General features: G+C 48.1%; 1 protein-coding gene across 1 annotated transcript; it reads left to right on the forward strand.

Annotated features, from left to right (window-relative positions):
- Positions 1-25576, forward strand: LOC149856156 (leukotriene C4 synthase-like). The gene is made up of 6 exons (XM_090020929.1): positions 1-267; positions 2892-3127; positions 6204-6303; positions 7194-7264; positions 7603-7684; positions 25201-25576. Exons 2-6 carry the CDS (start codon positions 3070-3072, stop codon positions 25439-25441), a joined length of 552 nt encoding a protein of 183 aa, XP_089877055.1. The 5' UTR covers positions 1-267; positions 2892-3069; the 3' UTR covers positions 25442-25576.
- Positions 25577-27030: the final 1454 nt, after the last annotated feature.

The following is a 27030-nucleotide window of genomic DNA, read 5'->3' on the forward strand; positions in this document are numbered from 1 at the left end:
TGCAGCCACGGTGGAGCTCAGGAGCAGTGCAGCACACACCCTCCTCCAAGGAAGAAGATACTTTTCCAATTGGCAGAGGAAACTTGCTGCAGGCTTTGCATATCCTCGCAAGACAGGGCTATGTGTGTTAGATACTAGGAAGGAAGCGGTCTGGAGGTCAAGCTGCTTTTTTATTTCCTCTGTGTTCAAAATAAAATCCCTCCTCTTTTATCTTTTAGTAAGAATAGCAGCTGCGCTCGGGAGCAGTTTCTTCAGCACTCGCAACAGGTACAATGATTTCTATTATATCTCACGCCTAAGTTCAGTACTCGGGGGCTGACAGGTCGCTGCTACCCTGCACCATGTTGGCAATGGGGGTGCTGCTCCTCCGTGTCTCGAGCGCTTTGTTTTCAGAGCCTTTTGCTGGAACCAAGTCTCTCCGGCGGTTGTGCCAGTCGGCTGAGTGAGGGGTCCAGTAGGTCTCAGCTCTCTAGATAGCTTTCATATTTGCCACAATCCTTTCTGGACATTGTGCTGTTTTTTTTTTCTGTCACAGTGACAGCTTTTCCCCAAAGAGAAACAGTAACTTTGATAACTGAGATGCCTCCATTAAACACACACCTGCCTGAATTGAATTCTTTTCCCCCGTGTGTGATCTATTAATTACGGCTTCCTTCTCATCCAGCCTCCTCTCTGTATAGTGCTGCAAATCTTTACTTATGACTGGGATTGAAATAGCTTGTGTACATTTGACCTAAGAAAGCCTTTTCTTTAAGTGAAGGGAAAGCACCCTGGCACATTAACTGCTTTTCCTAAAGGTTTCTTCGAATTGTTGTATCGGCAGCATGTGTAGCTTTGGACTTCAGGCCACTTACTCCTTGGCTGAAGCATTATCTCTGATTTAAAAAGGAGCTTCAGATATATGGTTTGCTTACTGGGTTCCTAGGGAGATAAGGGTGTAACTGAGACCTGGCCTTCTCATCAGGCGGTGCGTGGCCTTGGGGACGGCCATCAGAACCCAGCAGCGACAGGCAGGTGTTTCTAGCTCACTTCCCTCAAATGGCTTAAAAAAGAATAACCTGCTAAAGGAAAGAAAGAGGGGTTTTGCCTTCTTGCAAGAACAGAGGTGGCCTGAGGAATTTTGTCCACAGTCTGTGCTTCTTTAGTTCGTTCTTCTGCTTATGCGTAAAGTTATTTTTCAGAATGACAGGCGAGTGGGCAGCACTGTGATGTCCTGAGTTGAAAAGGGATTTTATTTGATTCTTACAAATTCCTCAGGCCTGGTCCTCATCTCATGTGCCTGAACGTTATGCCTGTGACTCCGCTGTTGTCAGGGATCTTTCCCTGATCTATGCCAGTGTAAGAGAAGGGAGCATCTTTGCTTGCCTTGTTTTGCATTTCCTTTTGTCAATAGACTTGACTCTGACAAACAGCTGGGAGAAAAACTGTCTTTGTCAATTATTAGAAACTACTGCCCCATGACTGAGACCGGAAAACACACCCAGGGCCAGTTCTAGTCCACCTCTTAGGCATATAAGTGGACTCAAGCACTTAAGTGCAATCCTGAGCCTCTGAAAAACAAGTAATGCAGACCATGGATGAGTCCTTCTGCTTTCTCCTTGTTTTTGTGACTCAGTCTTCCGAGTAAGATGACAGCATGTTACCAAAGCAGATACATTAGCTTGAACAGAGCAGAATAGGGTCACATTTAGATGCCTAAGTCTGCTTATGCACTTAATAGATGAAACAGAATCTGACCCTGGCTCTTTTTTAACCTTCAAATGAAGCCAGAGAAAACAAACCCCAGCATTGCTAATACTTCTAAGTGAAGAAAAACAATCATGGATGTTTTTATAACCTTTCAGGTCATCTCTCTCTCATAAAGAGGCAGCAAAAAGCATTATTTTTTTTTCTTTTGCTATTTAAAAGACGTTAGACGATAGGAAGTTTGTCAGTACCATTTCCTCTGTGTAATTCCTGTAAATTGTGTTGGGCTAATCTAATTTCTGTTGTAGTGAGGTTTAACAATCGATTGCTTTGCCTTCCGTTTCTGATTTTGCTCCGAGATGGAGTCAAAGGAAACTGCATAGCAACAGCGCAAAGGAAGGACAGAAAGCCTGATTCATTTCTCACATATGCCAGTTGTGTTAGCAATGGGCATTACATTCATGGGATTGCTCCTGGTTTATGAAGTGTAAGTGATGCGGTGGATTTATTGCGATACCCTCGCTAAACCTGCAGCTTGTCCTCAGGCAGCGCTCCTGCTGATACTGCTGTGAGCCATGGCGGAGAACTCTGACTCTAACTAGAGGATTTTGTTCTTTTCAGTGGGAAATGTGTGTCTAAACCTCCTTGGTGGCTTTGAAATTCGTGCCCTGCAGCATTTCCCTCCAGGAAAAATATTTTCCTGCAAAATAGATCTGCGTGTCTTTTGAACACTCTCTACTGTCCAGTCTCCCCATTGCAGTGGAACGGCTGCATAGGTAGCCAGTCTCTATAGGAATTATTTATCATTTCTGTGTAATAAAGCTAAATCCCAGCTTCGCTTAGTTGTTCCTGTGGGTATTTTGTAAGAATTTCAGAAGGTCAAGTGGGCACTGGACTCGCTACAATAAGAAATCTTCAGCAAACACGCAGAGCAGCCCACAGAGCGCTGTGCACCAAGGTGAAGAAAAAGTGCTGGATGCATATGTGTCCGTGACAGAGGAAGAGGAGGGGAGGGGTGATTTGAAATCTAGCTGTTAATGTTTATCCTCTGCTCCCAGCTACTAGTCCTGCCTTTCTCTTTAGCTCATGCCTGCCTCTTGGGATTTTCCCTTTTCTTGGAAGAGGGCAAAAATGGAAATACTAATATGGACAAGGGCTCCTTTTATATTCTGTTGTTTTCTGTTATCTGCATCTGTAAACAAAAGGGAAGCCAGAAACCATCCATTTCTGGGCATTTGGCTCTGGACCCAGCAAGTTCTGCCAGCACCCAGCCTTCCTGTCTGCCAGAGGACCCTGACTCTTGATCAGAGCAGAGAGGAACCGAGGAGAGGACACATCAAGCAGGCAACTGATCCCCAGGGCCCATAGCCTGGAAGAGTCAACATGCTGGAGCAGATTCATCTTCTGGCGGCTGTGACAGTTCTGGGTGTCTTAGAGCAAGGTAAGCCAAGCATTTAACTGGATCAGGCCAGGTACCATCAACACCCCCCACTCTTCTGTTTGCCTAATGAATGCATCACTTTGCCTATTAAATGCCTGCCCTGGTACCTATCATTCTGCTGTTCTTCAGTGTTTTCTAACAGTATGAACCACACATTGGGGCCAGGGGTATAGGTTGTAGCCGTGTTGGTCTAAGGACATAGTCAGACAAGGTTTTTTTGGTAAATCTGAGATCTTTTATTAGACCAACTCACACTGGGGCCAGGGATGTCAGGATAATAGAGGTTTCCCCCCCCGAGATTCAGTCTCTACCTGTTAGGGATTTTTTTTCCTCCATAAATGAGAAGATGCTCCCAAAGAACGAGAAGAGCCTGTTTGACAGGAAGGCTCCTTACGGCTCCTTGACTGCACATGCCATTCAGTTGAAATTAAAACCCTGGAGCTTGCAGCTCTGGAGAATGGAGGCCCGGAGAAACGCGGTCCTGGCCAGCAGGTGTAAGGGGTTCTGGGAGGGAAGGATCTTCCTAGACCTGTTCCTTCCTTGCCTGTTTTTTGCTTATGGGCAGGATCAGCTCCTCCACTAGTGATTACATGTAGAAAAAGATCAAAATGAAATGTTTAAAAATTTCAACGTCAAAATGTGACTGGATGTTGGAAGACTATCAGTCCTCAGACAGTATCTGAACAGTTACAAATTAAAAAGACTTTATAAATCCTGGTTTGTTCTTAGACAAATTAAGAATGCAAGTGATTATCTCTTTAACATTGTTTTACAAATAAAACATATCTTTCTTATGGTCAGTGTTCTGGTTTTTTGCTTATTATATGACATACTCCTCTTCAGAAACAATGCAGACACAATCAGATCACAAGTAACCATGTTTATGGATTGGTTACAAACACGCAAAGCCCAGTTTAAACCACGGTGCTGTTCTGACCGATGGCTTTCAGGACATAGAACATGGTTACTAGGAGTTAACAAACTACTGGTACTACTTTATTCCCATATGCTGCTATTAGCTGAACCAGCAAATGTCTTCAGAGTGTCTCTGAAAACGCAGCAGCTATGTATGAAAGACCAGGGTTTTTTGTGATATCTTTTATCGGGCAAGCTTTTAGACACACTCTGCCCTTCTTTGGGTCACTGAAAGTTTGTTAAACTTCTCTCTCAGACATACAGTTGGTCCAATAAAAGATATCACAAAAACTCCTTTATCTCTCAAGGCTACAGCAGTGATTCACGTCTACTACCATGTAACCATATGCACTTTCCTAGTAAACTAATTTGGAGCATCCTACATCTCTAGATAGATATATGGTTTTTTATTTGTTAATTTTTCTGTGATGAGTCTAAGACAGGGGTTGCCAACCAGGGGTATGCGTATCCCTGGGGGTACTTAAGAAGGCCACAGGGGGTACGTGGCTGTGACACGGAGAAGCCAAGGGTGGGGCCGCCAGCACTTTGCACCACTGTGTGCCATGTGTCGCCAGCGCTTTTGTTTTCGCTGGCGCTGCCAGCACTTCTGGTTTTGACAATGTGGCCCAAGGGACACCCTCCCACCCCAACCACCTGTCAGCTGACTGTCGGGGGACTCCCCGCCTCTCAACCAGCCGCAGGGGGTACACCAACCAAAAAAAGGTTGAAAACCCCCAGTCTAAGATATAAGTGTACTACATGGTCGCACTCGATCAGATGAATTCTATGTAATTCAATGCAGTTGTTCACTTTAACTTTGCAGTCGTGAAATAAGTAAGCAAACCCATCTTCATTCATTGGGGATTTCTCACTGTCACTACCGGCAGCATTTATTCATCGCTAAAGATCTTTGTCATAAGTAAGGGTGAGCTAGAGAACAACAGTTCAGATCCTGACCCCTTCCCACAAAAAAATCCATATTAAAACACAAAGAGCTGCAGATGATGGGACTGTAGGAAGAACTTCCTGACAAAAGAGCACATTTTGGATTCTTGTCAATTGGCAGAAAATTAAATTCATAGAGGCTGCCCAAGTGCAGGGGGGCTGGACCCGGTGATCTGTGAAGTCCCTAATATCTATGAAATCTATAAGGCTGCTGGCCTGCCCACGTGTTAAAGAGCGTGCAAGGGCATTTAGCTGCCCTCTTTCCCCCAGCCCTGGACCAACACAGGCAGAGAGCTCCCTCGCAGAAGAAGGCAGCGGGGCTGAGGGGTGTGCAGGACTGCTGAGAACCAGCGAAGCACAGGGTCAATATATTGAACTCGGCTAGCTTGAAGCGGACAAGAACTTCCCAGGCAGGTGGCCAATTTTCCACAAGAAAGAATTTAAATTTCCTAAGAAACCTAAGTTTTTCCATAGCAAATGCTGATTGTGCAATCAGAGCTTTTTCTGCCAGAAGATCACTGTTCTCTGGGAGTTTATCTAAATGGTTGATCATCCCCACTTGTTCACAAGTTGTGCTGAGTTTTCATTCGAATTTTGGCTTCCAGCTGTCAGTTCGTGCACCGTTCGGGATTTTGTGCGGTCTCCTTTGAAAAGACCTTGGAGCCCGGGTGTCAAATCACCTCTCCATGTTCTTTTGGATAAAGTAAACTGACACGGAGCCATGTGGGATGCAGATAGTGTAACGCAGAGCCCAGGCCGTGTGAGCTGGACTGTGTGAGCCCCGTCAGAGCGCTGGTACATTCCCTAATCTCCTCTCCGAAATACGCAGGCAAGGTTCTTTGATGTGATGTCTTTTATTAGACCAGCACCAAAAACCCAGCATCTCTGAAACCCCTGACTTGTGGAGAAATCTGATTCTGTCCAAAAGCTCCTTTATTCATTTGGGAGTATTTATAGGAGGCCTCCACATAATTTCTTTATGGTGGGGTTAATTTCTTTATGGCAGGAGTAGTCTGAAAGCTGGGGGGAGGTGGAGTGGGGGACAGGAGACATGGCCCCATTACATTCTGGGATGTTTCTCTAACTTCCCTTTCCGCTCTTCTGTGTGCTGTTGGATTGTAGTAAGAGGATGCAGCTCATCAAAGGAGCTCCATCACCACAGTTCATCTCCAGGAAGGCTGGTAACATCATCCTTCTCTTACTCCTTTCCTTGCAGCTTACTTCAGCCTCCAGGTGATCTATGCCAGGAGGACGTATGGCATTTCTCCTCCCAAAGTTGCAGGGCCCCCAGAATTCGAGAGGATCTTCCGAGCACAGTAAGAGGCTGTTTTCAATTTATTTGTTTAAAGAAGCTCCATACAGTAGTATACCTAGGGTCGGGCAAGTGAAGCACCTACCCCAGGGTGCCAGTTTAGAGGGGGCCATCCCCAGGGAGCCCATGTCGTGGTATCAGCATCCAGGGGGAGGGGAGCATCTGTGATCAGGTGAGACTCTGAAGCACTGGGCACCAATTCCCCTTTACCCCACTTCCTGGTATCTCTGCCCAGGGCACAAAAATATCTCATTTTGCCTCTGCTCCCAGGCTCTCACTGGTGGCAGAGCTGATCAGACAGCTTCTTCATAAGGCTTCACGGGACTGGAGGTGCTTACAGTGTTGTGCTAGAGAGGGGGAGCTGGAGGAACTGTTTTGCCAGGGCCAGAGTCATGAGGAGGTACCCCCCACCTCACCTGCTCTGTCAGTCAATCTGGTGTCTTGGTGCAGCGCTCATTGGGTTTTTGGTAACGCTCTCACAGACCCATCAGAGCTATACATTCTTCCTGTGGGCACTGGCTCAGTCTGGCAGGGCCCTGATGGCAGCGTCACTGTGATATCATGCATTGACACCACAGGTAGTAGTGGCCATGCTGGATTTGCTCTGAGGTTAGCTGCTGTGGCTCAGTCATGAGTGGCTGGGGCACAGGGGAGCTTGAGATTTGCCCATACACATCTCAGCCATAAGTGACAGATACTATGGCCCAAAGGTGCCAAGGGCAAAGGCAAGGACAAAATAAGGGAAGGTGAGACAAAATGCTGGTCACAGGACTGCGGGCACCATTGCCCATGCTTGGGTGCTGGCTTGTGGAAAACTTGTCTGTGGAAACACAGGAACCTGCATCCCCTGGGAGATGCAGAAGGAACAACCCTATTCTTCCTCTTTTCCTTCAGGGTGAATTGCTCGGAGTATTTCCCCATCTTCCTGGCTGTTCTCTGGCAGGCTGGCCTCTTCTTCCATCAAGGTGAGACTACCTGGCTACCAGGTCAGACAGGAAATGTTGCATCTGCTCTCCATAGCTTGGCGTGCTAGCCTTGCGCTGGCAGTCAGAGATGACGGGCCTGGCTTCCCCAGTCCTCTGTCCGGATCGCGCTCATAGTAGATATGGAGCCACCAGGATCTCCCCCAGAGGTTAAGTCTGAAAGGGGTGGCCTGGGAGCAGAGAGGTCAGGCAGCAGCTCTGCCCATCCGGAGGGGTGGTCAGGGCTTCGAGCTGAGAAGTAGTCACATCTCTTGGGTGCCCGGGCAGCTCCCCAAAGCTTTTGGTGTGGGCTGCTAGGATTTGTCTCCTTTCCATTGCAGGTCTGGCTGCTGTCTGTGGCCTGCTTTACCTTTACGCACGCTACCTCTACTTCACAGGGTATAAGGAGTCCGCCTCAGGAAGGTAATGGTGACTTGCTGGGCACAGGCATTGAGCTCCCCTGGGGTTTTGGGTACAGGGATATAAAGCCTGAGGTGTGTGGCCGGGATCACTTCCTGAGGCTACAGCTTTTCCTCGCCTTGTTCAGGCCTCCCTTTGAAAGATCACGAAGAATCAGAGCTGCCAAGCATTCTCTTCCCCCCAGATAGGGAGGTGCAGTCGGGGCTAGAGTAAGGGAAACAGTGACTGTATGGGACGTTGCAGAATCCTGGCATAATGTTTCATAAAGGCTGCATTACATCTCATGGGAAACCTGTCCCAACACCACTGCCCTTGTCATGACGGTGCCAGGGGCACGGGTACAGATTGGGGCAGGAGGTATAGAGCACATGTGCAGAGTCTTCTGAGGTCCTGAGCTTCCCCTGATCATAAGTATCAGGGGAGCCAGCGCCAGGGGAGGGGATTAGTACGGGTGGAAAGGGAAGGTCTGGGCCAGGGAGGGGTGAGGGAGCCTGTGTGACCTACCCTCTCTACACCTCTCTCCCCTACTGCAAAGGAGTGTCATGTGAGAGGCCAGTGCTTTTAATTCACTTTCAATCCCTCCAGGTTAACCCCGATGTACTTCAACGCTGGGTTAATCTGGATTCTCAGTGGACTGTCAGGAGCTGGGATCCTGCACTCTCTGCTCTCTCACTACGTGGGGCTGAATGTCCTGTGGCTCATGGACTTATGAGAAAAGCATCTACCTGGGCAAAGCCTTGCCTTCTCTGCCACACTCACAAGTGCCCGCTTCATCCTGTCCTCATGCTGTGTCCTGTACAGGTGTCATACCTCTACTAACAGATTTGCTGTCCTCAGCCTTGCCTTCCCATGTAGGGAATGTCAGCTCCCACATTTTGAGCACATCGTGTGTTGGCTCCCTGGAACTGGCAAGAGCTGCTAGGGAAACACTGGAGTGAAGCCAGCCAAGGCTGCCCTGCGATAAGTGGCTGTGAGGAACGTCCCTGGGTGGGGTGGCAGAACCCAGAGGAAGTGTGACATGGGGCACTGGAGGGGATGCCCAAGGAGGCTTTCGGGGAACACCTCCCCGCCTCTCAGCTGCCAGCTCTGCTGTCTCTCCAGACCTCACCTCTTTTTGCAGAAGCTGCAGCACTGGGAAGGGTGACCCTGCTAGATGCCAGTGCTTGTAAGCCAGGTAATTTATTGCATGCATCTGAAAGGTGTTTGCTGTGTTGTTTTGACCATCTGTGGAGCAGCCACAGGATGTCACCTCAAGTTACCCATTTATTCTGGCTTGCAGCAGAGCTTCTGACCTGCTGCAAGCACAAGATGACTTAATCGGGCTTTTTGGCATGTCTCCTGCCACACAGTGCATCTAACTTGTGCCCTGCATGACCTTTTAACTATGATTTCCCTTGCTTTTGTTTCTTTGTTCTGCTAACCCTGGGAGTCAGGCAAGATGAGAGAAGAATGAGGAGAATCCAAAGGCAGGCAGTGGAACGAGCTGTGTTGTAAATGAGGGCCATATAAAGAGGCAGCTTTGAGCTCCTGGTTTGGAATAGACAGACCGAAGGTGAGACTGTCCTCCAGACTGGGCAGGCATGCTGTGACTTACTTCCCTGTGTTGGGCTGATTCCTCTTTGATTAGGCAACCAATAGACCCAAGACAGCTGGTGATCTGAGCTTGCTCACTGGGAACACAGTTCATGGGCTAATAGTCCCCTGCCTTGATTCACAACATCAAGGTGACACTATAGAGGGGACATGGGTGCTGGATGTCAAGTGATCAATCTCAGGGGCAGTTTGGGCCTTAAGTCTATGCAGAAAACCATCAAAGCTGTATGCAATGCGTTGGTGTCACGTGGCTTTTACTTTGGGGTCTGGGACTGAAGCCTTTATTTCAAGAAATCCTGGTTCAAAGAACTGCAACTTTGCCTGACTAAGCCAACTGCAGACTCTTGCAAGACACAGGAACTGCAGGACTCCCCAGGTGAGAGCTCATGGGAGCATTTCATTCCTCAAGAGCCGCCCTGGCTCTCAGGGTCACATCTGAGGCAGGCATGTGAGAATGCTTTTGGGTGGGCTCACAGACACAAGAACCTTGTATGCTCCTGACAAGAATTTATATGGACCAGAACAGATGGCCATAGGCATGTTTAAGCTGTGAGATGGGTAGCTTAGGGCTCTCATAGAAATTATTCTCCTTAGTACATGGATCAAGGGACCTAAAGAGAGTTAGTCAATACCCCTGGCAGAAAATAACACCATCACTTAATAACTAAACTAATAACTACTGACCTTGGCTGGGCTTCTCTGTTAATAAGGATGACTGTAGCAGTTTTGATGTACAAGTGTCAAACAATTATTGCACAACAATATATATGTAAAGTAGTGGCAATAAAATGACCGTGAGATCATTGGGCCGTGTCCTCCTTCCCAGGCTGGCGTGCAGCACAGAACATTCACACCTGACTAGCCAGTGGGTGTTGGCCAAATCACATCTGATCCCTGCCTCAGTTTCCCTGCTATAAAATGGGACAGAAGAGATGTCTTACATGACTTCAGTAATGTAGCCTCTGAATTTTAGAGGTGATGAGCACCTGCAGCTCTTGCTGATTTTGCCGAGAGTTGACTGCTCAGCAACTTTCAGTCAGGAGCATTTTTTCAACAGCTCAGCACCCACAACTGGGTCTCATCTCTTACCAGATGATTCCCATGCTGGGTTTTCTAAAGAACTCAGGATCCAAAACACTGAGTGCTCTGGGAACCAGCCCTTAATGTTGGTACTGTGGCTTTAAAAATGCAAAGCTGTCTGTGCTAAGTCTGGAGGGGGACTCCATCTCATTTCCATATTGTGAAAAGCAGTTACATTAACACACTGTCAGTTAAAGAAATCTTATAAAAAAAAACGTTATCCAGATTGGTCCCCGAGCCTGCCATTAATAACACCTAGAATCAGGAAAGCCAAAAAAAAAAAAATGCTTGAGATGAATGCTGTTCCTGCATTTCATCCAGCTTGAGCAGCAAGAACCCCCCTGAGTGAATTCTGCTTCTTGGCTCTCACCCCCTCAGCCAGTGTAGCAGCATCTGTGGGGTAGCAACCATTGCAGGGAAAGGTTTAAATCTAAGTGACACCAAAGGTCCATAGCACTATGGGGTCCCTGACCCTGGCTGCTATAACAATACAAACAACAATGCCAAAATGTTCTTCTAACAGCTTTGGTGAAAAGCTGTTAGAAAAGAGGTTTTGTTTTTTTTATGCAGACTTTGTAACATGCCTGGGGTAGAGGCATCTTACTTCTGTCCCATCATGAGCTATTATTTAGCTCCTCATACTAATACAGTCCATCATCTCTTACAAGTTGATCACAAGCCCCACATTTTTAAAGCAGAATAACCTACTGGTGTAGAAAGAGTTAAAACAAAATTGTCCAGTCCTGGGGTGCCCCTGCAGAGTCTGGTTCTTTGGTAAAAGCCTTGCTTGCTGTCTCACTCAAGCTCATTGGGATGCTTATCACTGCTCCAATGTCCCCCTCAAGCGGCAGCCAGATTTACAACCCTGCCAGTCTCCAGACCCTGCCCACCCCCGCACCTGCCCCATGTGAGGCCTGGCTGCTTGCCTGTGTGCTGGGTGGTGTGGTGGGGCTGCAGGATGGCTCAGCCAGAGCATCAGGATTACAAAAGTGCTGCTGACAGGCTCTGGCCCCACGTCTTTACATCTTTTTTCCACTCTAGCACACTGCTCCATAAGAGGAACTGGAGTTTATTTTCATACAAGGCCACCCTTTGAGGAAGGAAAGCTCCCTCCTTTCCTTCAGAGACCTTGCCAGTTCACTGCTGCCTAATGGTCTTTAATCAGAGCAGAGTTCACATTAGGTCCAGACAGAATTTAATAGTGTGACAGGCTGTAACCTGAAAGAAAATCCCACTGACAGACCGGCTACCTGCAAATGCACCCACCCTACCACACTCACTTCAATCACTTTTTTGGACAATGTCTCATGGTGTCCCCACAACATCCCTCTAGGGCAGTAGTGGAAAATGAAGCATGGAGAGACTCTGGCCTTTTCTACACATATAACGCTTGGACCATTTTAACTGTGGGTGCAACTGCAAGTGTGCAGTTCAGAGCAATCAATGTAAACCTCCCAGAATGTTTCAATAGTATACCTGGATAATCAGGTATTATTTTGAACTGGTTTTTCCCTGAACCCATTCAGTGTTATGTGCAGGCACCAAACTTCCCATGTCCAGCGTCTGGTCAGTCCTCCAGCCATCCCACACTGACTGCACCCTTCTCTGCCCCATTCCCCACACGGCAACTGGCTGCTCTGGTCTGGCTCACTACTTAAGTGGATGGGGAAGGTGCCTCTAATTTTGGGAGAGGAACAATTAATACACCAGTTCATATTAGCAGAGCGTGGGACTGGCAGCCACTTGGCGGTATTAAGTGCCAATTGTGCACTGGCTCTGTTTTTCTGGTCGTTCTAGGGAAAGTCTTTTTAAAGGCTGCAGCCTGAGGCACAGACCTTTGGCAGCCCCCAAAATACCTAGCCCCAGAAGGCAGGCAAGGTTCTTTGGGTAGATGTGATATCTTATTAGACCAACGGAGTAGTTGGAACAAAGTACTTTGCAAGTGCTTGTGCCCAAAAGCTTGCAAAGAACTTTGTTCCAACTACTCAGTTGGTCTAATAAAAGATGTCACATTTACCCAAAGAACCCTGCCTGCCAACGTCTTTAGACCAACATGGCTACAAGCAAAAACCCCAGCCCGAGAAAGTAGAGGCAATGGTCCAGGCAGCTCCCCATGCGATCCAACTTGTTAGGGTCTTTCTCCACTACTAGGGAAATCCTGGGGAAACTGGGCCAAGATCAACTGGGGACATTTGAATCCCAAGGCCTCTGGGCTTGGGCCTGCATGGATGCCTGCCAATGGATTTGGGAATATCCGAAATCTCAGTGTGAGAGCCTAGGACAGAGGATGCTTCCCCATTGTAGCACCATACACGGTGTTTGGAATGATTGAGTTCTGCCAGTTCCATTGATATGGTTTTTGGAATGATTATATTCTGCTCAGCTGATATAACTTGGAACAGATTTGGCTGATTTGACCTGGAACATGAAAAGTACTACTTAAAAAAATAAAAAGAAAGACATTTGCTCCCTCCACTGGTGGCAGCTCAAAGCACTACTATACCTGAAAGGTGACCTTTCGACTTAAAACCTTTGGTGATATTGTGAGGGCGTGGGGCCTAGGAGCAGCCGTGTACTCCCTACCATCACTCAAGGTGATTCAGCACCCTCTGGTTCTCACCCACCATGTCTTTGATGACAATTAGTTCAGATGGGAGGCTGCCTTTACCCCCTGGTGAACGGTGTGAGTGTTACTACCCCTACTCCGTATGGGGTACCTCAGCGCATCCCTGCCTTAAGGACAATGCATGCCTCCTACCTTCCCTTCAGCACGCCCCAAGCCTCGCAGCTGTTCTCTGGACGTTGTTTGGGTCCCTTGCCCTTCGGCACCCTCTCCGGCGCCCCTCGGGCTCATCCTGCCCTGGTGCCCTGCTCTGGCACCCCCGGGCTTGTCACCCACCTGGCGCCCCTGGGGCTGGTTACTCCCCAGTGCCCCTCTCCAATCTACCTGGGCCTACCATGCCACTGGTGCCCCTCAACCAGTGCCCCTGGGCCGGTTAAGCAACCTGCACCCTGATACCGGCGCCCCTGGGCTTGCCGTGCCCAGGCCTCGCCCCACAGGGCCTGTCTCTCAGGTTTTTCCCCGCTCCTTGCCTTCTGAAGCCTCTCGCCCCCCTCTAGGGCCTTTTGCCACGCTCCCCGCGGCTGGGGCTACAACCCCCACACACCAAGCACCTCTCCAGCACTCATCTCACTGTGCCCATAGTGGCACTACGCCCCTGCTGGGCACCAGGAACCCCCAAGCTACTGGGGAGCCCCCGTGAGGCCTCCTCACACCCCTACAGCCTCACCCGGTCCTCCGGTGTAGCCATAACTAAACCAAAGAGTCAGCCAGCCGGCTACAACATAACATAAGCGCCAGGCTTATAATACAAACCCCACATCATGCTGACTCTCACCCATATGTCTGTCTGGGCGCTCTCTCTCTCCCCTCACATCATTGCAGCCAGTCAAACTGCCACCATTGACTCTGCTGCTCAGCTCTCCCACAGAGCCACCACCCCTGCAGCTACCAGAGGGGAACTGCTGGCCAGGCTCCAGCCTGAGCTGTTTATAAAGGCCCGGCCCTGCCCCCTTCTGGCCACCTGACCCGCCTGGTCTCCCTGGCAACTGGCACCTGAGCTGCCCTGGTGATTGGCAGCTCTGGCAATTTCAATCCCAGTCACGGGGCACCTACGTGACCCCGTGACAGATATATGTGCGGACACCTCTGAATTGTGACAGGCATGAACACACTCCTAATCAGTGACATTCTTGGTACAGTTCAGTTATGTCCCCCCGTACCCACAGGTAACAGTTCTTGAACTCGATGCTAGTTTAAGCACTGCAACCCCCCTAGCTGGTTGTAGGGCCTAGGGGAATGTGGTCATCTTGTTAGAAGGGGGCTCAGACCAGTATAACCAACATTATGCGTTGTACCAGCATAACTTTTTCAATAGCTAAGACTGGTAAAACCTAGGCCTAGACCAAGGCTGAATGACTTGCCTGTGATCATCACACCAGCATAGGAAAGAACTCAACCCCTCTCTCTCCAGTGGACCCTACCCTCACCCCATCCCTCCTCTGGACAGAACTGTTTACCCGGTCTGGGACATGCCCTTTGGCAGGTCCCTCTTGCCTCACACACTTGCTTCCCATGTGTTGCAAGAGTTTTCTCCCTTGCCAGCAGCTGGCTGGAAGGAAACTGCTTTGTTGTGGCTCTCCCACCCATCCAGGTGTGGGCAAAATGTGGCCTGGGGGCCAGATGTGGCCCACCAGGCCATTCTATCCAGCCTGCGGGGCCCCTAAAAATTTAGAAAATGAATATTTATCTGCCCCTGCTGTCTATCATGCAGCCCTCCATGGCTTGCCAAAACTCAGTAAGCAGCCCTCCGCCCAAAATAATTGCCTGCCCCTGCTTGATTAATCCATTTCCTCCCTCCTGTCAAAACAGGCAGGGGAATTTAATGGACCTTGGGTGAGTTACTTATGGCTCTGTGTACCTATTTCCTGGTCTGTAAAAGAGAGATAATGACTTGTTTGCTCTTTAAGGCTGGGTGTGGTGAGAAGTAAACTGCAAATGCTTTGGAGATGTAAATGCTGGGCGTTGACAACGTTCAGCCTGACAACTTGTGAGCCTTGGGATACTGGGCATCTTTGTCCAAGTCTTTGCTTCTAGAACTGCATAATTTTGGGAGAATCTTGGCTTCTGTTTGCTTTACTGTTAGTTTCTAGTTCTGAGGATGGCACAGGAGGATTAATGTAACCCACACACAATGTACAAGCCACTTTGCACTACAAAGGTGTTTTGGTTTCAAGAGATGATCATGCTTTATATATGCTGGATTTGATCATGTCCTCTGTATCTTGCCCGCTTGTTAGTCTGGGAAGGAGAAATGCAGGAAAGCTCCTTTGTCTAGAGATACTGGAAACAAGAGAGTATGGGGCTCAGTCGTGTAAGTAAGGGGAGTACACCCTTAGTCGGATTGGCTAACCTGGGAAATGTTCTTATTTTAATTAATTGGTTAAAAGGAAAAACTGGAAGCATGGCAAGCCCTGATTGGAGAAGCTAGGGTGATGTCACACCAGGTATGTAGGAAGAGGGAGCTGGGGGCTAGGAGGACCCCAGGGAGGGCCCAATCCAGAGAAGCCAACATGAAGGGGAACTCTCAGGGGAGCAGGAGAGTCTCTGAGTCTGGGACTCCCCTCCTCTCTCTGTCCCCTGCTCTGCTTTCTTGGGTTTGGGGTAAGATAATATCATGGGGGTATTAATCCCTGGAGCAAACCACCAGGATTAGAGCCTGGTAATGTGTGGGTCAGGATTGGAGCCTGGTCCTTTCCATTGCTATATCAGTTGCTTGTGCCAGCCTAGCTGGGTAGCTGACCCCATCTGCAGCCCAGGCCCACACCAGGATAGGTCTGGTTCCTTTTCTTTTGTATGCTTTTGCAGTTTTCTGCTCCAGCTGGAGCTCTAGGATTTGGATCCAGGAATTTTGGAGTGTGGTCACCCCCCAAAGCCTCCACGTGGAAGTGGAGATTGCTGCTGTACACCCTTCTAGGAAGCAACAAGGAGGCCCTTGCATCGCAGAAGGACTTAGCTGCCCTCCGAGGTGACGCAAACTCAAGGAGCAGCTCACAGAACTCTCCGGTGTGGGTCCCTTCACCCAGCCTGTTGCTGAGCGGACAGGGATGGGGGTACAGGACCTGGAACTAACCCTTTGGGTGAGCCCCCAAGTCCCAGACTGCCTGGGCATGGGTGGAGTCTCCCCAAAAGGGGTGCAAAGTAGAAACTATACCTGGGAGTTAAGAGTGTTTAAATCGCACGTGGTGTTTTCCTTTGTTTCATTGCCTTTTTTTTCTGTAGTAAATCTGTCCTCTGTGTTTACACGGCTTGGTATTTTTGGGGGGTTTGTTTATGCGGGACACCCCAGCCAAATTCAGTGATCTCAGATTTCTGGGTGGGGGCTTGAGTACAGTGAAAACTTACTGTGTACCCTGAAATTTGTACCCGGCCCTTGTTGCTACCAACTGGTGCTTGGCAGAAGGGTTGCATTAAAAATATGACCCTAAAACCTCCAAATTAGTAAGTTAAAGGCAAAGAACTCTGATAAATTGTTTTGAAAGTTTCATGATTTTTAAGCCAATCTCAACAGTTTTTGACCCTGGGATTTTTGTACCATTGGGATGAGTCATTCTGATTACTACTGGACTCTTCCTCTCTCCTATAATGTTTAATGGCTGTTCTTCTCAGCTATTGTTCTTAAAAGGGCCTGCATTTTCTCTATAATGCTATTTCAGTTACTCGGGTTCTGGCCTAGCTGCCTGGAGTGGAGCACAGATATAGGGCAGGAGAAAGCACCTTACACAGATAGATACAGACACAGAGATGCTGGGTAAGGCCCCTGCAAGCACAGCCGACAACATAGATCACAGCCAAATATTTACACTGCATAACTTCAGGGTCACTTCCTCTTCCCCTTTTTGCCTTTGACACCACTTTAATTTCAGCAAATAAAAATAAGGCAAGGTAATACAAACAGGATGGCCAGTTTGTAATATCTGGGTCCTGATTTGAATTTTCTCACTGCTTCAGCTGTTTGGATCCTGAGAGCTGGGAGAAGGCTGAGGTTGATATAAGCCAGAGTAGAAATAAAGACACCGTAAGCAGTTTGGCTACACTCTCTGCTGCCTTGTACATTTAACAGCAAAGGATTTGGCACACTTTAGAATTAAAATCACAATATAGACTACAGATGGTTTCTAACACATGATACATGAGTACACGTAGAACCAATACGCATACAGGGACACAAAATTATTTTGGAGTTGCAAGGTTGTTGTGGCTAGAGAATGAGGTTAGGAGGACATGGGCAAAGAGAAGCGGCCAGTCGCTGATAGTCACGGCAAAAATGAATGTTGGGACTATAACTATGGTAAAGATGAGCAATACTTTATGTCCCACTGTGGGTCTGGGTTGGATCTTGCATCATGTCTGTTCTGAGGGCCTAACCAAAGGCCACTGAAGTAGATGGAAAGATTCCCATTGACTACAGTGGAGTTTGCCTCAAGTCTTTCCTGTTTGTCCCAGGACTACTATGGAAATGGGACATGGACTACCATGGAAATCTTTAAGGGTTAAGTCCTATTGTCACAGATGTTAATGTAAGTGTTGTTATTGACTTCACCAGGATCAAGGTTTTGCCCTAAATCTATGGGAACTTCTTCCCTCTCTGTCCTTCCCCTTCCTTCCCAGTGGCATGTATCGTTGATCAGCTGTGGAGCACCCCACTCCCCCATGTCCTCTCTCCTGTAGGAACACAGAGGCTCTATAAGATTCACAAAAGTTTAATTGGGGGTCTCTGGCCTATCACCCCGTTTTGGCCCTATCTTATTGTAACATGGTTGCTTTAGACAATTAGAACAGCATGTAGGAAAGGCAGACAGCCAGACAGTAATGTTGCCAGTTCCCTTGAGTCTCACAGTAGCTGAAGTTTTAATTAAAAGCTTGGCTCCAAGGAGTCTTGTCATTCTGGGAGAGACTCGGTTTCAATTAAAAACGGGACATTTCTAGCCCTGGTGGTTGCAGAAAATGGCTTGATTATGTGACTCAAGTGGATCCTAGTGGCTCAAAAAAATAAAAAGATACTGCTCATTTTTCTTTATTGTTTCCTAACTTTTCAATCAACCTCGGGGCCACACGGAGGCATGTTGAGTCTCTGCCACCTGGGCACAAGGTTACTATTTATGAATGATTATGACCTAACTGATAAAGCCAAAGTCCGATCAGGGGTGAGACTTGGATTCTGTCTGGCGTGTGACCTTTGTTGAAGAGCAGAGCAGGAGACCTTTTGCTCAAGGTATCAAGTTTGTTTTTAAGACAGGGAACAGGACTTATACGTGCATAGTTACAGCACTCTCACAGCTGGAGATCGCTCCTCCCTCCAGCTCCTTTGCGTACCTACCTGCAGCGGCTTCACAGCCACCTTTCAGAGCAGACTTGCCTTTTGGTTTCCCGGTGGTGTTTCTGCTGCTTTTTGTGTGTTTGGGAGAGAGAGAGAGAGAGGGAGGGAGAGAGAGCTGGGGGGGCTCAAAGGGCATTTTGTGTCTGGGGTTTTGAATGACAAAAGCTCAGGCCTGGACTCTGCTGAACTGCATTAAGGAGAGCTTCTCGCCAGGTGGCACTGCTCACAAAGGCTGCTGTGCCGTGTAGGAAGAAAGACTGACAAACATGTTCCTGCGAAGGCATTTCAGAATTAGTCATGTTGAGCCAAGGGGGAAATGCTGCTATTGCAGCTGACTATTTTGGTGGTAAGGCCTGAATTCCCCCAAGCGCGGCAGGCTCGTACAAGGCCCCGGCACGAAGTTATCTGCGTGTTACACAATGACCACGCTCCCCTAAACTCTTAGCACAGGGTTTTGGAGATGAACAGGCCTCAGGTTACCCTCAAGCTGCAAAAATGCGCACACGTGTTTTCCTACACTCCAGTTGTGAAATCACATGCAGCGTGCATGTGTCGGCAGGCAGGCCTCCACACGTGTGTGCTCACGCTTGTCAGGTTGCTGACAGCTGCACGTTGAGATGCAGAACCGAGCCGCACCGTGCCCCTAATGCCATGCTGCAGAATTTGGCAGTGGGATATATCCAGATGACAAAGGATAGCAACATGGTACCCACAAGGCCCTGCTGGATGGGACCAGCTGAGCAGATCTGTGGAAGCTGAGCTCTGAATGCTCTAACGGGATGTTTGTGAGAGAAACCTGCTGTGAACTGAAAGCAGCAAATGATGCACAGGGCACATTGAATGGAGATTTCTCTTTGTGATGCAGGCGTGTTACACAGGTTGCCATAGCAGCAGCATCCGTAACACAGGGGCCAACAGGAGGGAAAGAAGTAGGTCAGTCTGGTCTAAATAACACCCAGACATGTCAGCCTCAAACTTAGCCTGATCAGGGCGGAGAAAATGAAAAGGAGGGGAAAGGAAAGAATGAGTCCAATCTGAAGACAAGATGAATGTCTGTGGCTTTGAGCAGTTTCGTGGTGGAAGAGAAAGAGCATGTTTTTAAGTTACCTTTGTGCTGAAATTAGAAAGGCCCAGTGCTGCACCCTCCCAAAGCTGACCACGGGATTTGTAGCCACCTCTCTCAGGATCCAGATTGCTGCAGCAGTGAGAAAGTTCAGGCAGTGTGAAAGTTCGGGCTAGGACCTTAAATGATTACAAACTGGCTGCCCCATTTTGTTATGATGTTTTTATTGACTGAAATTCAAATGGTATCAAAGGCAAGAGGAGGAAAGGAAGTCACACCGAAGCTATGCAATGTAAATATTCAGTTGTGTGACCCATGTTGTTGGCTGTGTTTGCAGAAGCTTACACTCAGTTTGAGGGCATCTCTGTGCTCGGTCCTGTCCTACACCTCCAGGCACTGGTACCTACTGACTTTAGGTACCAGCAGGACATCTGCTTAGTACGAATGGTGGGCACACAAAGAGACCCTGCTGGGGTGGGGAAAACCTGGAAGGGAGAAAGGGAACATGGAAGCGCATACACCCACAGGTTGGAGAGGGGGTTGGAGCCTCATATGTGGGACAAAGGTTGCACATAGAGGGGACTAAAGGGGCCCACACTATTGGAGGAGAAGGAATGGGGACATATTAAAGCACAGGGGAGAGACTGGAGGATTTGCACGGAGTCCCTGTAGGAGAAAAGGTGGGAGACCCGAAGGATTTGGGGGCTGGGTTGGATAGATGTAAGGAGTCTCCTGGGGGGTTGAATGAGCTCAGCTGATCAGAGTCGCAAACATACGGCACCCTAGTTTTCCTGTGTCAGGCCTAGACATTCCTGGGTTTGGTATGAAGGGTCTGGTCTGTTACAGCAGAAAAACAGGGCTAAATCCTATTCTCCTTCATGAACCTAAATGGCAGGTGGGCAGCTGTATGTCTACACTGCGGGGATACATCGGGCAATTCTGTTTTGTTGCAGGGTAAAGCAGAATCTCAAGCTGGCTGTGAGTGCCCAAAACTGCAGTTCCATGGCTGCATAAGTACTATTTTACCTATGCAACCACATGAAATCCTGTTTCATAAAATGAGATAAGATTCAGCCCATGGTCTCTACTGTCAACAGCTTAAATGATGTAAATGCTGCATATTTCAGCCAGGCTAGCATGTAGCTGAAGTGAGTGCCTTTCTGCACACAAGATGCAGCCCTGCCAGGTTAAAAGTGTGTTCTTACCCCAAGCAGGCTACAATCCTAATGAGCTCATGGTGGTTTGTAGTTTTTGCACAGCAGCAGTACAGAGAGAGAGGCCAGCATTTGCCTTGATCAGTTAACCCATATTAATGCTACTACTGCCTTGTCCTCATTAGGGTTTTATCTCATATGTGTCACCACGGGTTAGGGAAGAGGAAGGAAGTTAACATCTCTTTCCCTCCTGGAGGCAAAAACAGAGCTGCAAAGGTGCATAGGATGTGTGGGGACCTGCTGCAGTTGGTTGAAATACTCTGGAACAAGCTAGCAATTCATTGCATTCACATTTTGCAGGGTGGAGGGGACCAGACTATATCCTGTCCCAAACAATGGACACATTTCCATCTGCATTAATGTGCTGGAATTATGGTACATTAAGTTTAGTACTTGTAATAACAGGTACTAGCTTAAAGCGCCATAACCAGCACTACTGCGCAGTAGCACTGGTGCACATCTTCTACATGACACTAAAGCACAGTAGACTAATTCTACTGAACGAAAAATAAAAGAATTAGTCTACACATTAGCACAGCTTTCACTGTGATGTGCTAATGCACAGCAGAATTAGTCCACCGTGCTTCTAGCGTCTTGTGTAGATGCGCCCAATGTGGCTCCTTTTGTGTTTCTAGTTTATGTGGCTCAGAAGGAGTGATTAGTGAGGAACTGAAAACCAGATACTCCCACTGAGAGAGAATGAAATGAACTACAGAAAGATCCAGGAAGGAATAGATAAAAGAAAGGGAAAGGGGTGGGGAAATAACCTCTGTTATTTGGATAAAAGTGCAGGTATTCAAAGCACAGATGTTCTCTGCAGCAGCAGTAACGCTATGGACTTCTCTCCCTGGAGAAATACCCAGTCTCTAAGCCTCTCTCACTCTATTGACCTGCTGGTACGTAGAAAGCCTACAGGTGACACTGGGATACCCCTTGGTGTGTATAAATATGGCTGGTTGAGACAGGGTATTGTGAGTCACTGCAAGCAGGGTGATGACATGAGCCAGGCATAACTTCAAGGGGGGAGGTGAAAAATCAATACCAGAGAGGAAGGCTCCTGAAGGGACTGCTCCTGAGGGTTTACTGAATTGAAACTAAATCCTCTATGTTGGTGAGTAGCTGAAGGAAGGGGCTAGTTAGTGACCAGTATTGTTGGAACTGAAAGGAAGCAGCAGGACTGATCCTGCACCCTTGGAATCGTGAACTTCAACAGGCCTACGACTGGGGCCGGTGGGTTTTGAAAGCTCCCTATACCGGGCCTGGTGAGTTATTGGTACAGCTTACCAAGCTGTAAAATAAAAGCACTGGCCTAGTCCTACACAAAAAAGTTTTACAGCTTTGACTATACTGGTATAAACAGCGCAACTTAGCTAGTCTGAATGATTTACATTGGTACAAGCATCCTTATATCAGTATAGCTTATTCTGACTTGGCAAGGGAAATTAACTGCAATAACACAAGCCACCTTTTATAACATGGCTGCATTTGCCTGATGGATTGTTTTAGTATAACTGGAGTGATTAAAAGGAAACCAAAAGCAAAAGCCAGCACGCCTGTAACCATCGCAGATAGATTGGCACAGAAACTACATGAGTTCCAAGTCTGCATTCAGCTAATGAACAGACAAGCAATAGATGAGCACCCAAGAAAGGACAGAAGGGAAAAGGTAGCCGAGGGATTGGCACGGGCAGGGGGGGAGAAAATCTTTTCAGATGCTTTAGGGCCTATGTGAAGAGCGAGGCAGGGGCCCAAGCACTGGATAGGCTGCCAGTGAACAGAGGAGGGCTGTGGATCAAAGAACATGCAATAGCTTCTGAGCGGAGAGGTGGCTGGATTGGCTGGTCTCCATGTAAGCAGAATGAATATCAGTGCTTCAAAATGGCTTCAAAACTGGTCTTGCTGGTTACCAAACTTTAGATATAAGGAAGGTCAGGGCAAGGGAGCTTTCAGCCATCTTTAATAACCGACAACCCATTTCAGTGTAATTAATGAGCAAGAAGACAGGCTTTTGCAAGATAAGGTGGAAAACAAGATGACAAAGGTGTAACGTGGGTTCAAAGCCTTCCTTGTATGCACAGAATGAACAGGAGACCCATTGTGCATTACCCAGCTTTGAGAATTAGCAGAGAGGGAGGGAGCATAAGCACCTCTCATACAACATGCATTTTTTTGTGTGTAGAATGTAATTTAAGCATAAAGATGCATCTTGGTGCCTGCCCAAGCTCCTCCCCTTCAGCAGAAAGATCCCCTTTGATTTCTGCAGTCAAAAGCTTTAGTTAAAAGCCCGTTGCGCACAAAGGAAAAAAAAATCACAAAGCAATAGTAGCACGAGACCGCACTGCACTTCCTTTTTTGTAATCTTCAGCTGAGAACTGGGTTGAGACTGCCAGTGCCTTTCAGGAGAATTAATCAGGTCTGCAGATTAACTGAAAGTTAGATGTTTATTTATAAGCAAGTGTTTACACCCAAATGCAGGGAGAAAAGCAACTATGAGCTAAAAGCAATGACCATCAATGGAGAGAAGGACCTAGAGAAGAACTGAGGCAGGATTCTCATGTTTGAAGTATAAATACCGGTGGATAAAATTTACATAGGAAAAAGAAAGGGAAGGAGAGTAAACCAAAGGCACTAAGACAGCACATAACAAGCTGCCTCTTCCTTTAAAGAGATGATTTTTAAATACTGATCAGCTATTTGCTTCTCCCCAGAACAGCGTGGGCCAACACACTATTATTTATGATTTGTATTGCAGTAGCACCTAGAATCCTAGTAAAAGATCAGAGCCCAGTTGTACCAGCCACCATACAGATGAGAAAACAACCTGTCTCAGAGGGCCTTACAGCCCAGGTGTCAGACATGATGCAGCTGGTACACACATACAGCTAGAGTGGAGGTAGGATAGGAAAAGGAGGAAATGAAACAAGCAGGCTTTAGCAGAAAAAGAGAAGTCTGGACTTGCCTCTTTCCCAATCAGTGCCATAGGGGAGCTCTGAGCAGGCAGTGTAGTAGAGGGAGGCTTTTAGGAGGGGTTTAAAGGAAGAGGTGGTGGCAGCGCCGCACATGACAATACTGCTTCTAGTAGAAAGGCTCTGGCTTGCTCACTAAGCTGGTGTATTCAGCATAGCACTAAGCTGACAGGCTCCCAGGGAGGTATTATTTTCTTTCTTGGTTTATGTTGATGGTATCTGACTTTCTAATAAGAATGAAAAAGCTGAGCACACAATTAATGACTACAGCCCAAAGGGAAAACCTGGGGGTGGGAGGAAATCACCTTAAGTTCAGACCTGATTGTTCCTTCAGGGAAAAGGTATACCCCCATGGTCTTGTTCCCAACCTGGGTGGATCTGCAGAGATCTGGGGATGCCAGGGCATTGATGCTTACTCTGCACTGGCTCTGATTCAGGCTTCGTGGCAGTGCAGTTTCACAGCAGCCCCTCTGCTAAGGACACCTCTATTCCCTGACAGCTGCCTCTGGGGTCACATCCAGATGAGCGTCAACATGCAGTATGTGGCACTGGAGAGCTGTCTGTGGCATCACACACCACATGTGCATGTGTTCCCCACAGTGCTACTTTACAGCATGGGGGGCTGACCCTGGGAGATCCCCGGGTCAAAAAAACTCACGCCTAAAAAAAGTGGGGCAGTGCACATGGCAGCAGCATGCGCTGCACAAAACTGGAGGCTGGCCGGTCAGGGTCATGCTCCAGCTGGTGGCCAGGCTCTCTGCTTCAGGCGCGCCATGACTGCAGCTCTCCAAGGCGCCCAAGTAAGGCTGCTGGGGCCAATACAGTTGCTGGCCTCAGCTTCCCCTACCCCACCTGGGGTAACCTGCGCATGCCAGAGTGCATGAAGCACTGGCATTCCCCAGGTACAAGTAGCAGAGGCACAAAGCGTGTGTGCCACTGCTACTTGTCCTTGGTGAAACACACATTCACGCTCATCTGGATGTGGCCCAGGATTCTGGAGAACAGAGGGGCCCATGGAAAAGCTGGGACAACTTCACACTCCTGTCTTTCTTAGGGTAGAAGAAGGATGCACATCCTTCAACCCTGCCTGTCTGGCTCTCTCCCTCTCTGCAGACCTGCAGAATATCTACTGCTGGCTCCATAAGAAAGGCAGGGGATGGACTTTTGTTTCCTCAATGGGGGTGGGACATCAATGAAAAGAAGAATCTTTTTGTGTGTGGTTGTTAGGGGCCAGGGAAGAGAATTGTCTGGGCTCATGACTTCCATCTTCAGGGTGAAAGAGGGTAGGCTAACACTTTTTAGAGACTAACTGGGTCAGAGTTTCTGCATATTACTTTTCAAAGGTGCAACTTTTACATTATATTTATGTGTCTGGATGCCTCTTTAACCTGTATACCAGAGCTGCATGTTCTCTCCAGGATTTCCCTGCTTGGTAGGGTGATTTATGCAGAGAGCTGAGGAATGGTATTTTACGAGTGCCGGCCTAGACCAAAGTGCTGGGTTGAGGTAGCCGAGCCTGTGTGTTAGGTTGTACTTGTTAGTTTTCTCATCTAATTCAGCGCTATCTCATCTAGTTTCTCAGCGTTGTACCTCCTGCTGTAGTTTGTTTTGGGATTCCACAGCTTCCTGCTTCAGGTTTCTTGACTAATTGCTCTGCTTTCAGCTCTCCTTGCCATGGACACTATTGCCAACATAGTACAGGACCTGCACGAGTACTGGGCAACCCATTTCTCTCGGAGATTTCTGCCCAGGAGGCCCCCACTTCGCCAAATTACTTCCTTGTCCAGTTTCTACCTGCTGGACCACAAGACCCGGCAGATGGAACTAGGTTTGGATTATGGCCTGCCAGAGGCTCAGCTGAGCAATGCAAAGTTTGTCTTCCAGGATGGCAAATGGCAGAGTGAAGGCAGCCCTACCCATCAGCTTCCATTTCGGCAATTATTCCCCTCCTCTGGCCAAGAGCAGTCCAACAAGGTCCTCAAGAAGGAGAACAAGGCCCTTCTGGAAGAGAACAATTACCTGAAGTTGCAGCTTGAGTTGTTAATGGACATGCTGACAGAGACCACAGCTCAACTACACACAGTGGAAAAAAAGCTGGATGCCCCTGCCTGGCAGGCAAAGATGAAGAAACCGGACAAGGTGCTGATGCTTAAGTACTAGTGGGAATCTTTGGTGCAAGACCTGGGAGTCTGCACTTGCTGAAATAGATGCATATCTGTCTTCTTGCTTCCAGAAGCTTAATAAAGCCCTAAATCAGATCAATCTGTAGTGTGATTTTTGCTTGAATGGGGCATCTATCTTTTCCCACTACCTGCAGGTTGCCACATGCCATGAAGCTGTCCCAGCTTTGCTTTCGCTTGTAAAAGCATTGAACTGAGACCAACTCCAAAGTAGGACTATTATTGTTAATGACACCCCCATCTACATATACCACATTTTTCCTCTCGTAAACACCATGCGCATGTTGGCTCATTGTAACTTATGATAAACAACTGTGTGCTTGGTTAGACTGTGTGAGGCTACCTGGCAGCTACACCTGGCTACTTGCCTTACCACCCCCCACTTCAAGAAATGGTGCTATCCAATCTCCAGTTAAAGTCTGGGTACAGTTTTCTCATGCAGGCTACAATCATCAACACCCCAGCAAAGGCATGTATTTTTTCACATGGCACGTGTTTAACAGAGGTTGCATCTTGTCAGTCAGGCCCTAAGGGACCACGACCCCAGGGAGAGGGGAGTTCAAGAAGAGTGGTTGCTCCTCAAGGGAGCGATCCTCAATGCACAAGCTAAGTCTATTCCATCTCAAAGGAAAGGCAGCAAGAGGGCGCAGCAGCCCCCCTGGCTCTCCAGGGACCTAGCAGACCTCCTAAGGCTAAAAAGAAAAGCCTACAAAGGATGGAGGACGGGATTCACCTCCAAGGAGGATTATTCTGCACTGGTCCGGTCCTGCAGGGAGCAAACGAGGAAAGCCAAGGCTGCAACTGAACTCCAACTAGCTTCGAGCATCAAGGACAACAAAAAGTCCTTTTTCAGATATGTGGGGAGCCAGAGGAAAAGCAAGGGCAACATCAGACCCCTGCTGAACCAGATGGGGCAACTGACAACTGATGCCCAGGAAAAGCCAACCTATTAAATGGGTACTTTGCATCAGTCTTTCATCAGTCCCATGGGACGCCCATGCCCGCCATGGGACAGGGAGGTCCAGGTGAGGGAGATCTCCTGCCCTCCATAAATGCTGACCTCGTGAAGGAACACCTTCAAGTCAGCCGGCCCTGACAACCTGCACCCCAGGGGACTCAAGGAGCTGGCAAGCGTCATAGCCCAGCCCCTGGCACGGATCTTTGAAAACTCCTGGCGCTCTGGTGTAGTGCCCGAAGACTGGAAGAAGGCCAATGTGGTGCCGATCTTCAAGAAAGGGAGGAGAGTGGATCCGGCTAACTACAGGCCCATTAGCCTGACTTCTATCCTGGGGAAGATCTTAGAAAAGTTTATT

Source organism: Crocodylus siamensis, chromosome 10 (assembly GCF_052110815.1).
Source record: "Crocodylus siamensis isolate JL-2025a chromosome 10, ASM5211081v1, whole genome shotgun sequence".
NCBI classification, from domain to species: domain Eukaryota; kingdom Metazoa; phylum Chordata; order Crocodylia; family Crocodylidae; genus Crocodylus; species Crocodylus siamensis.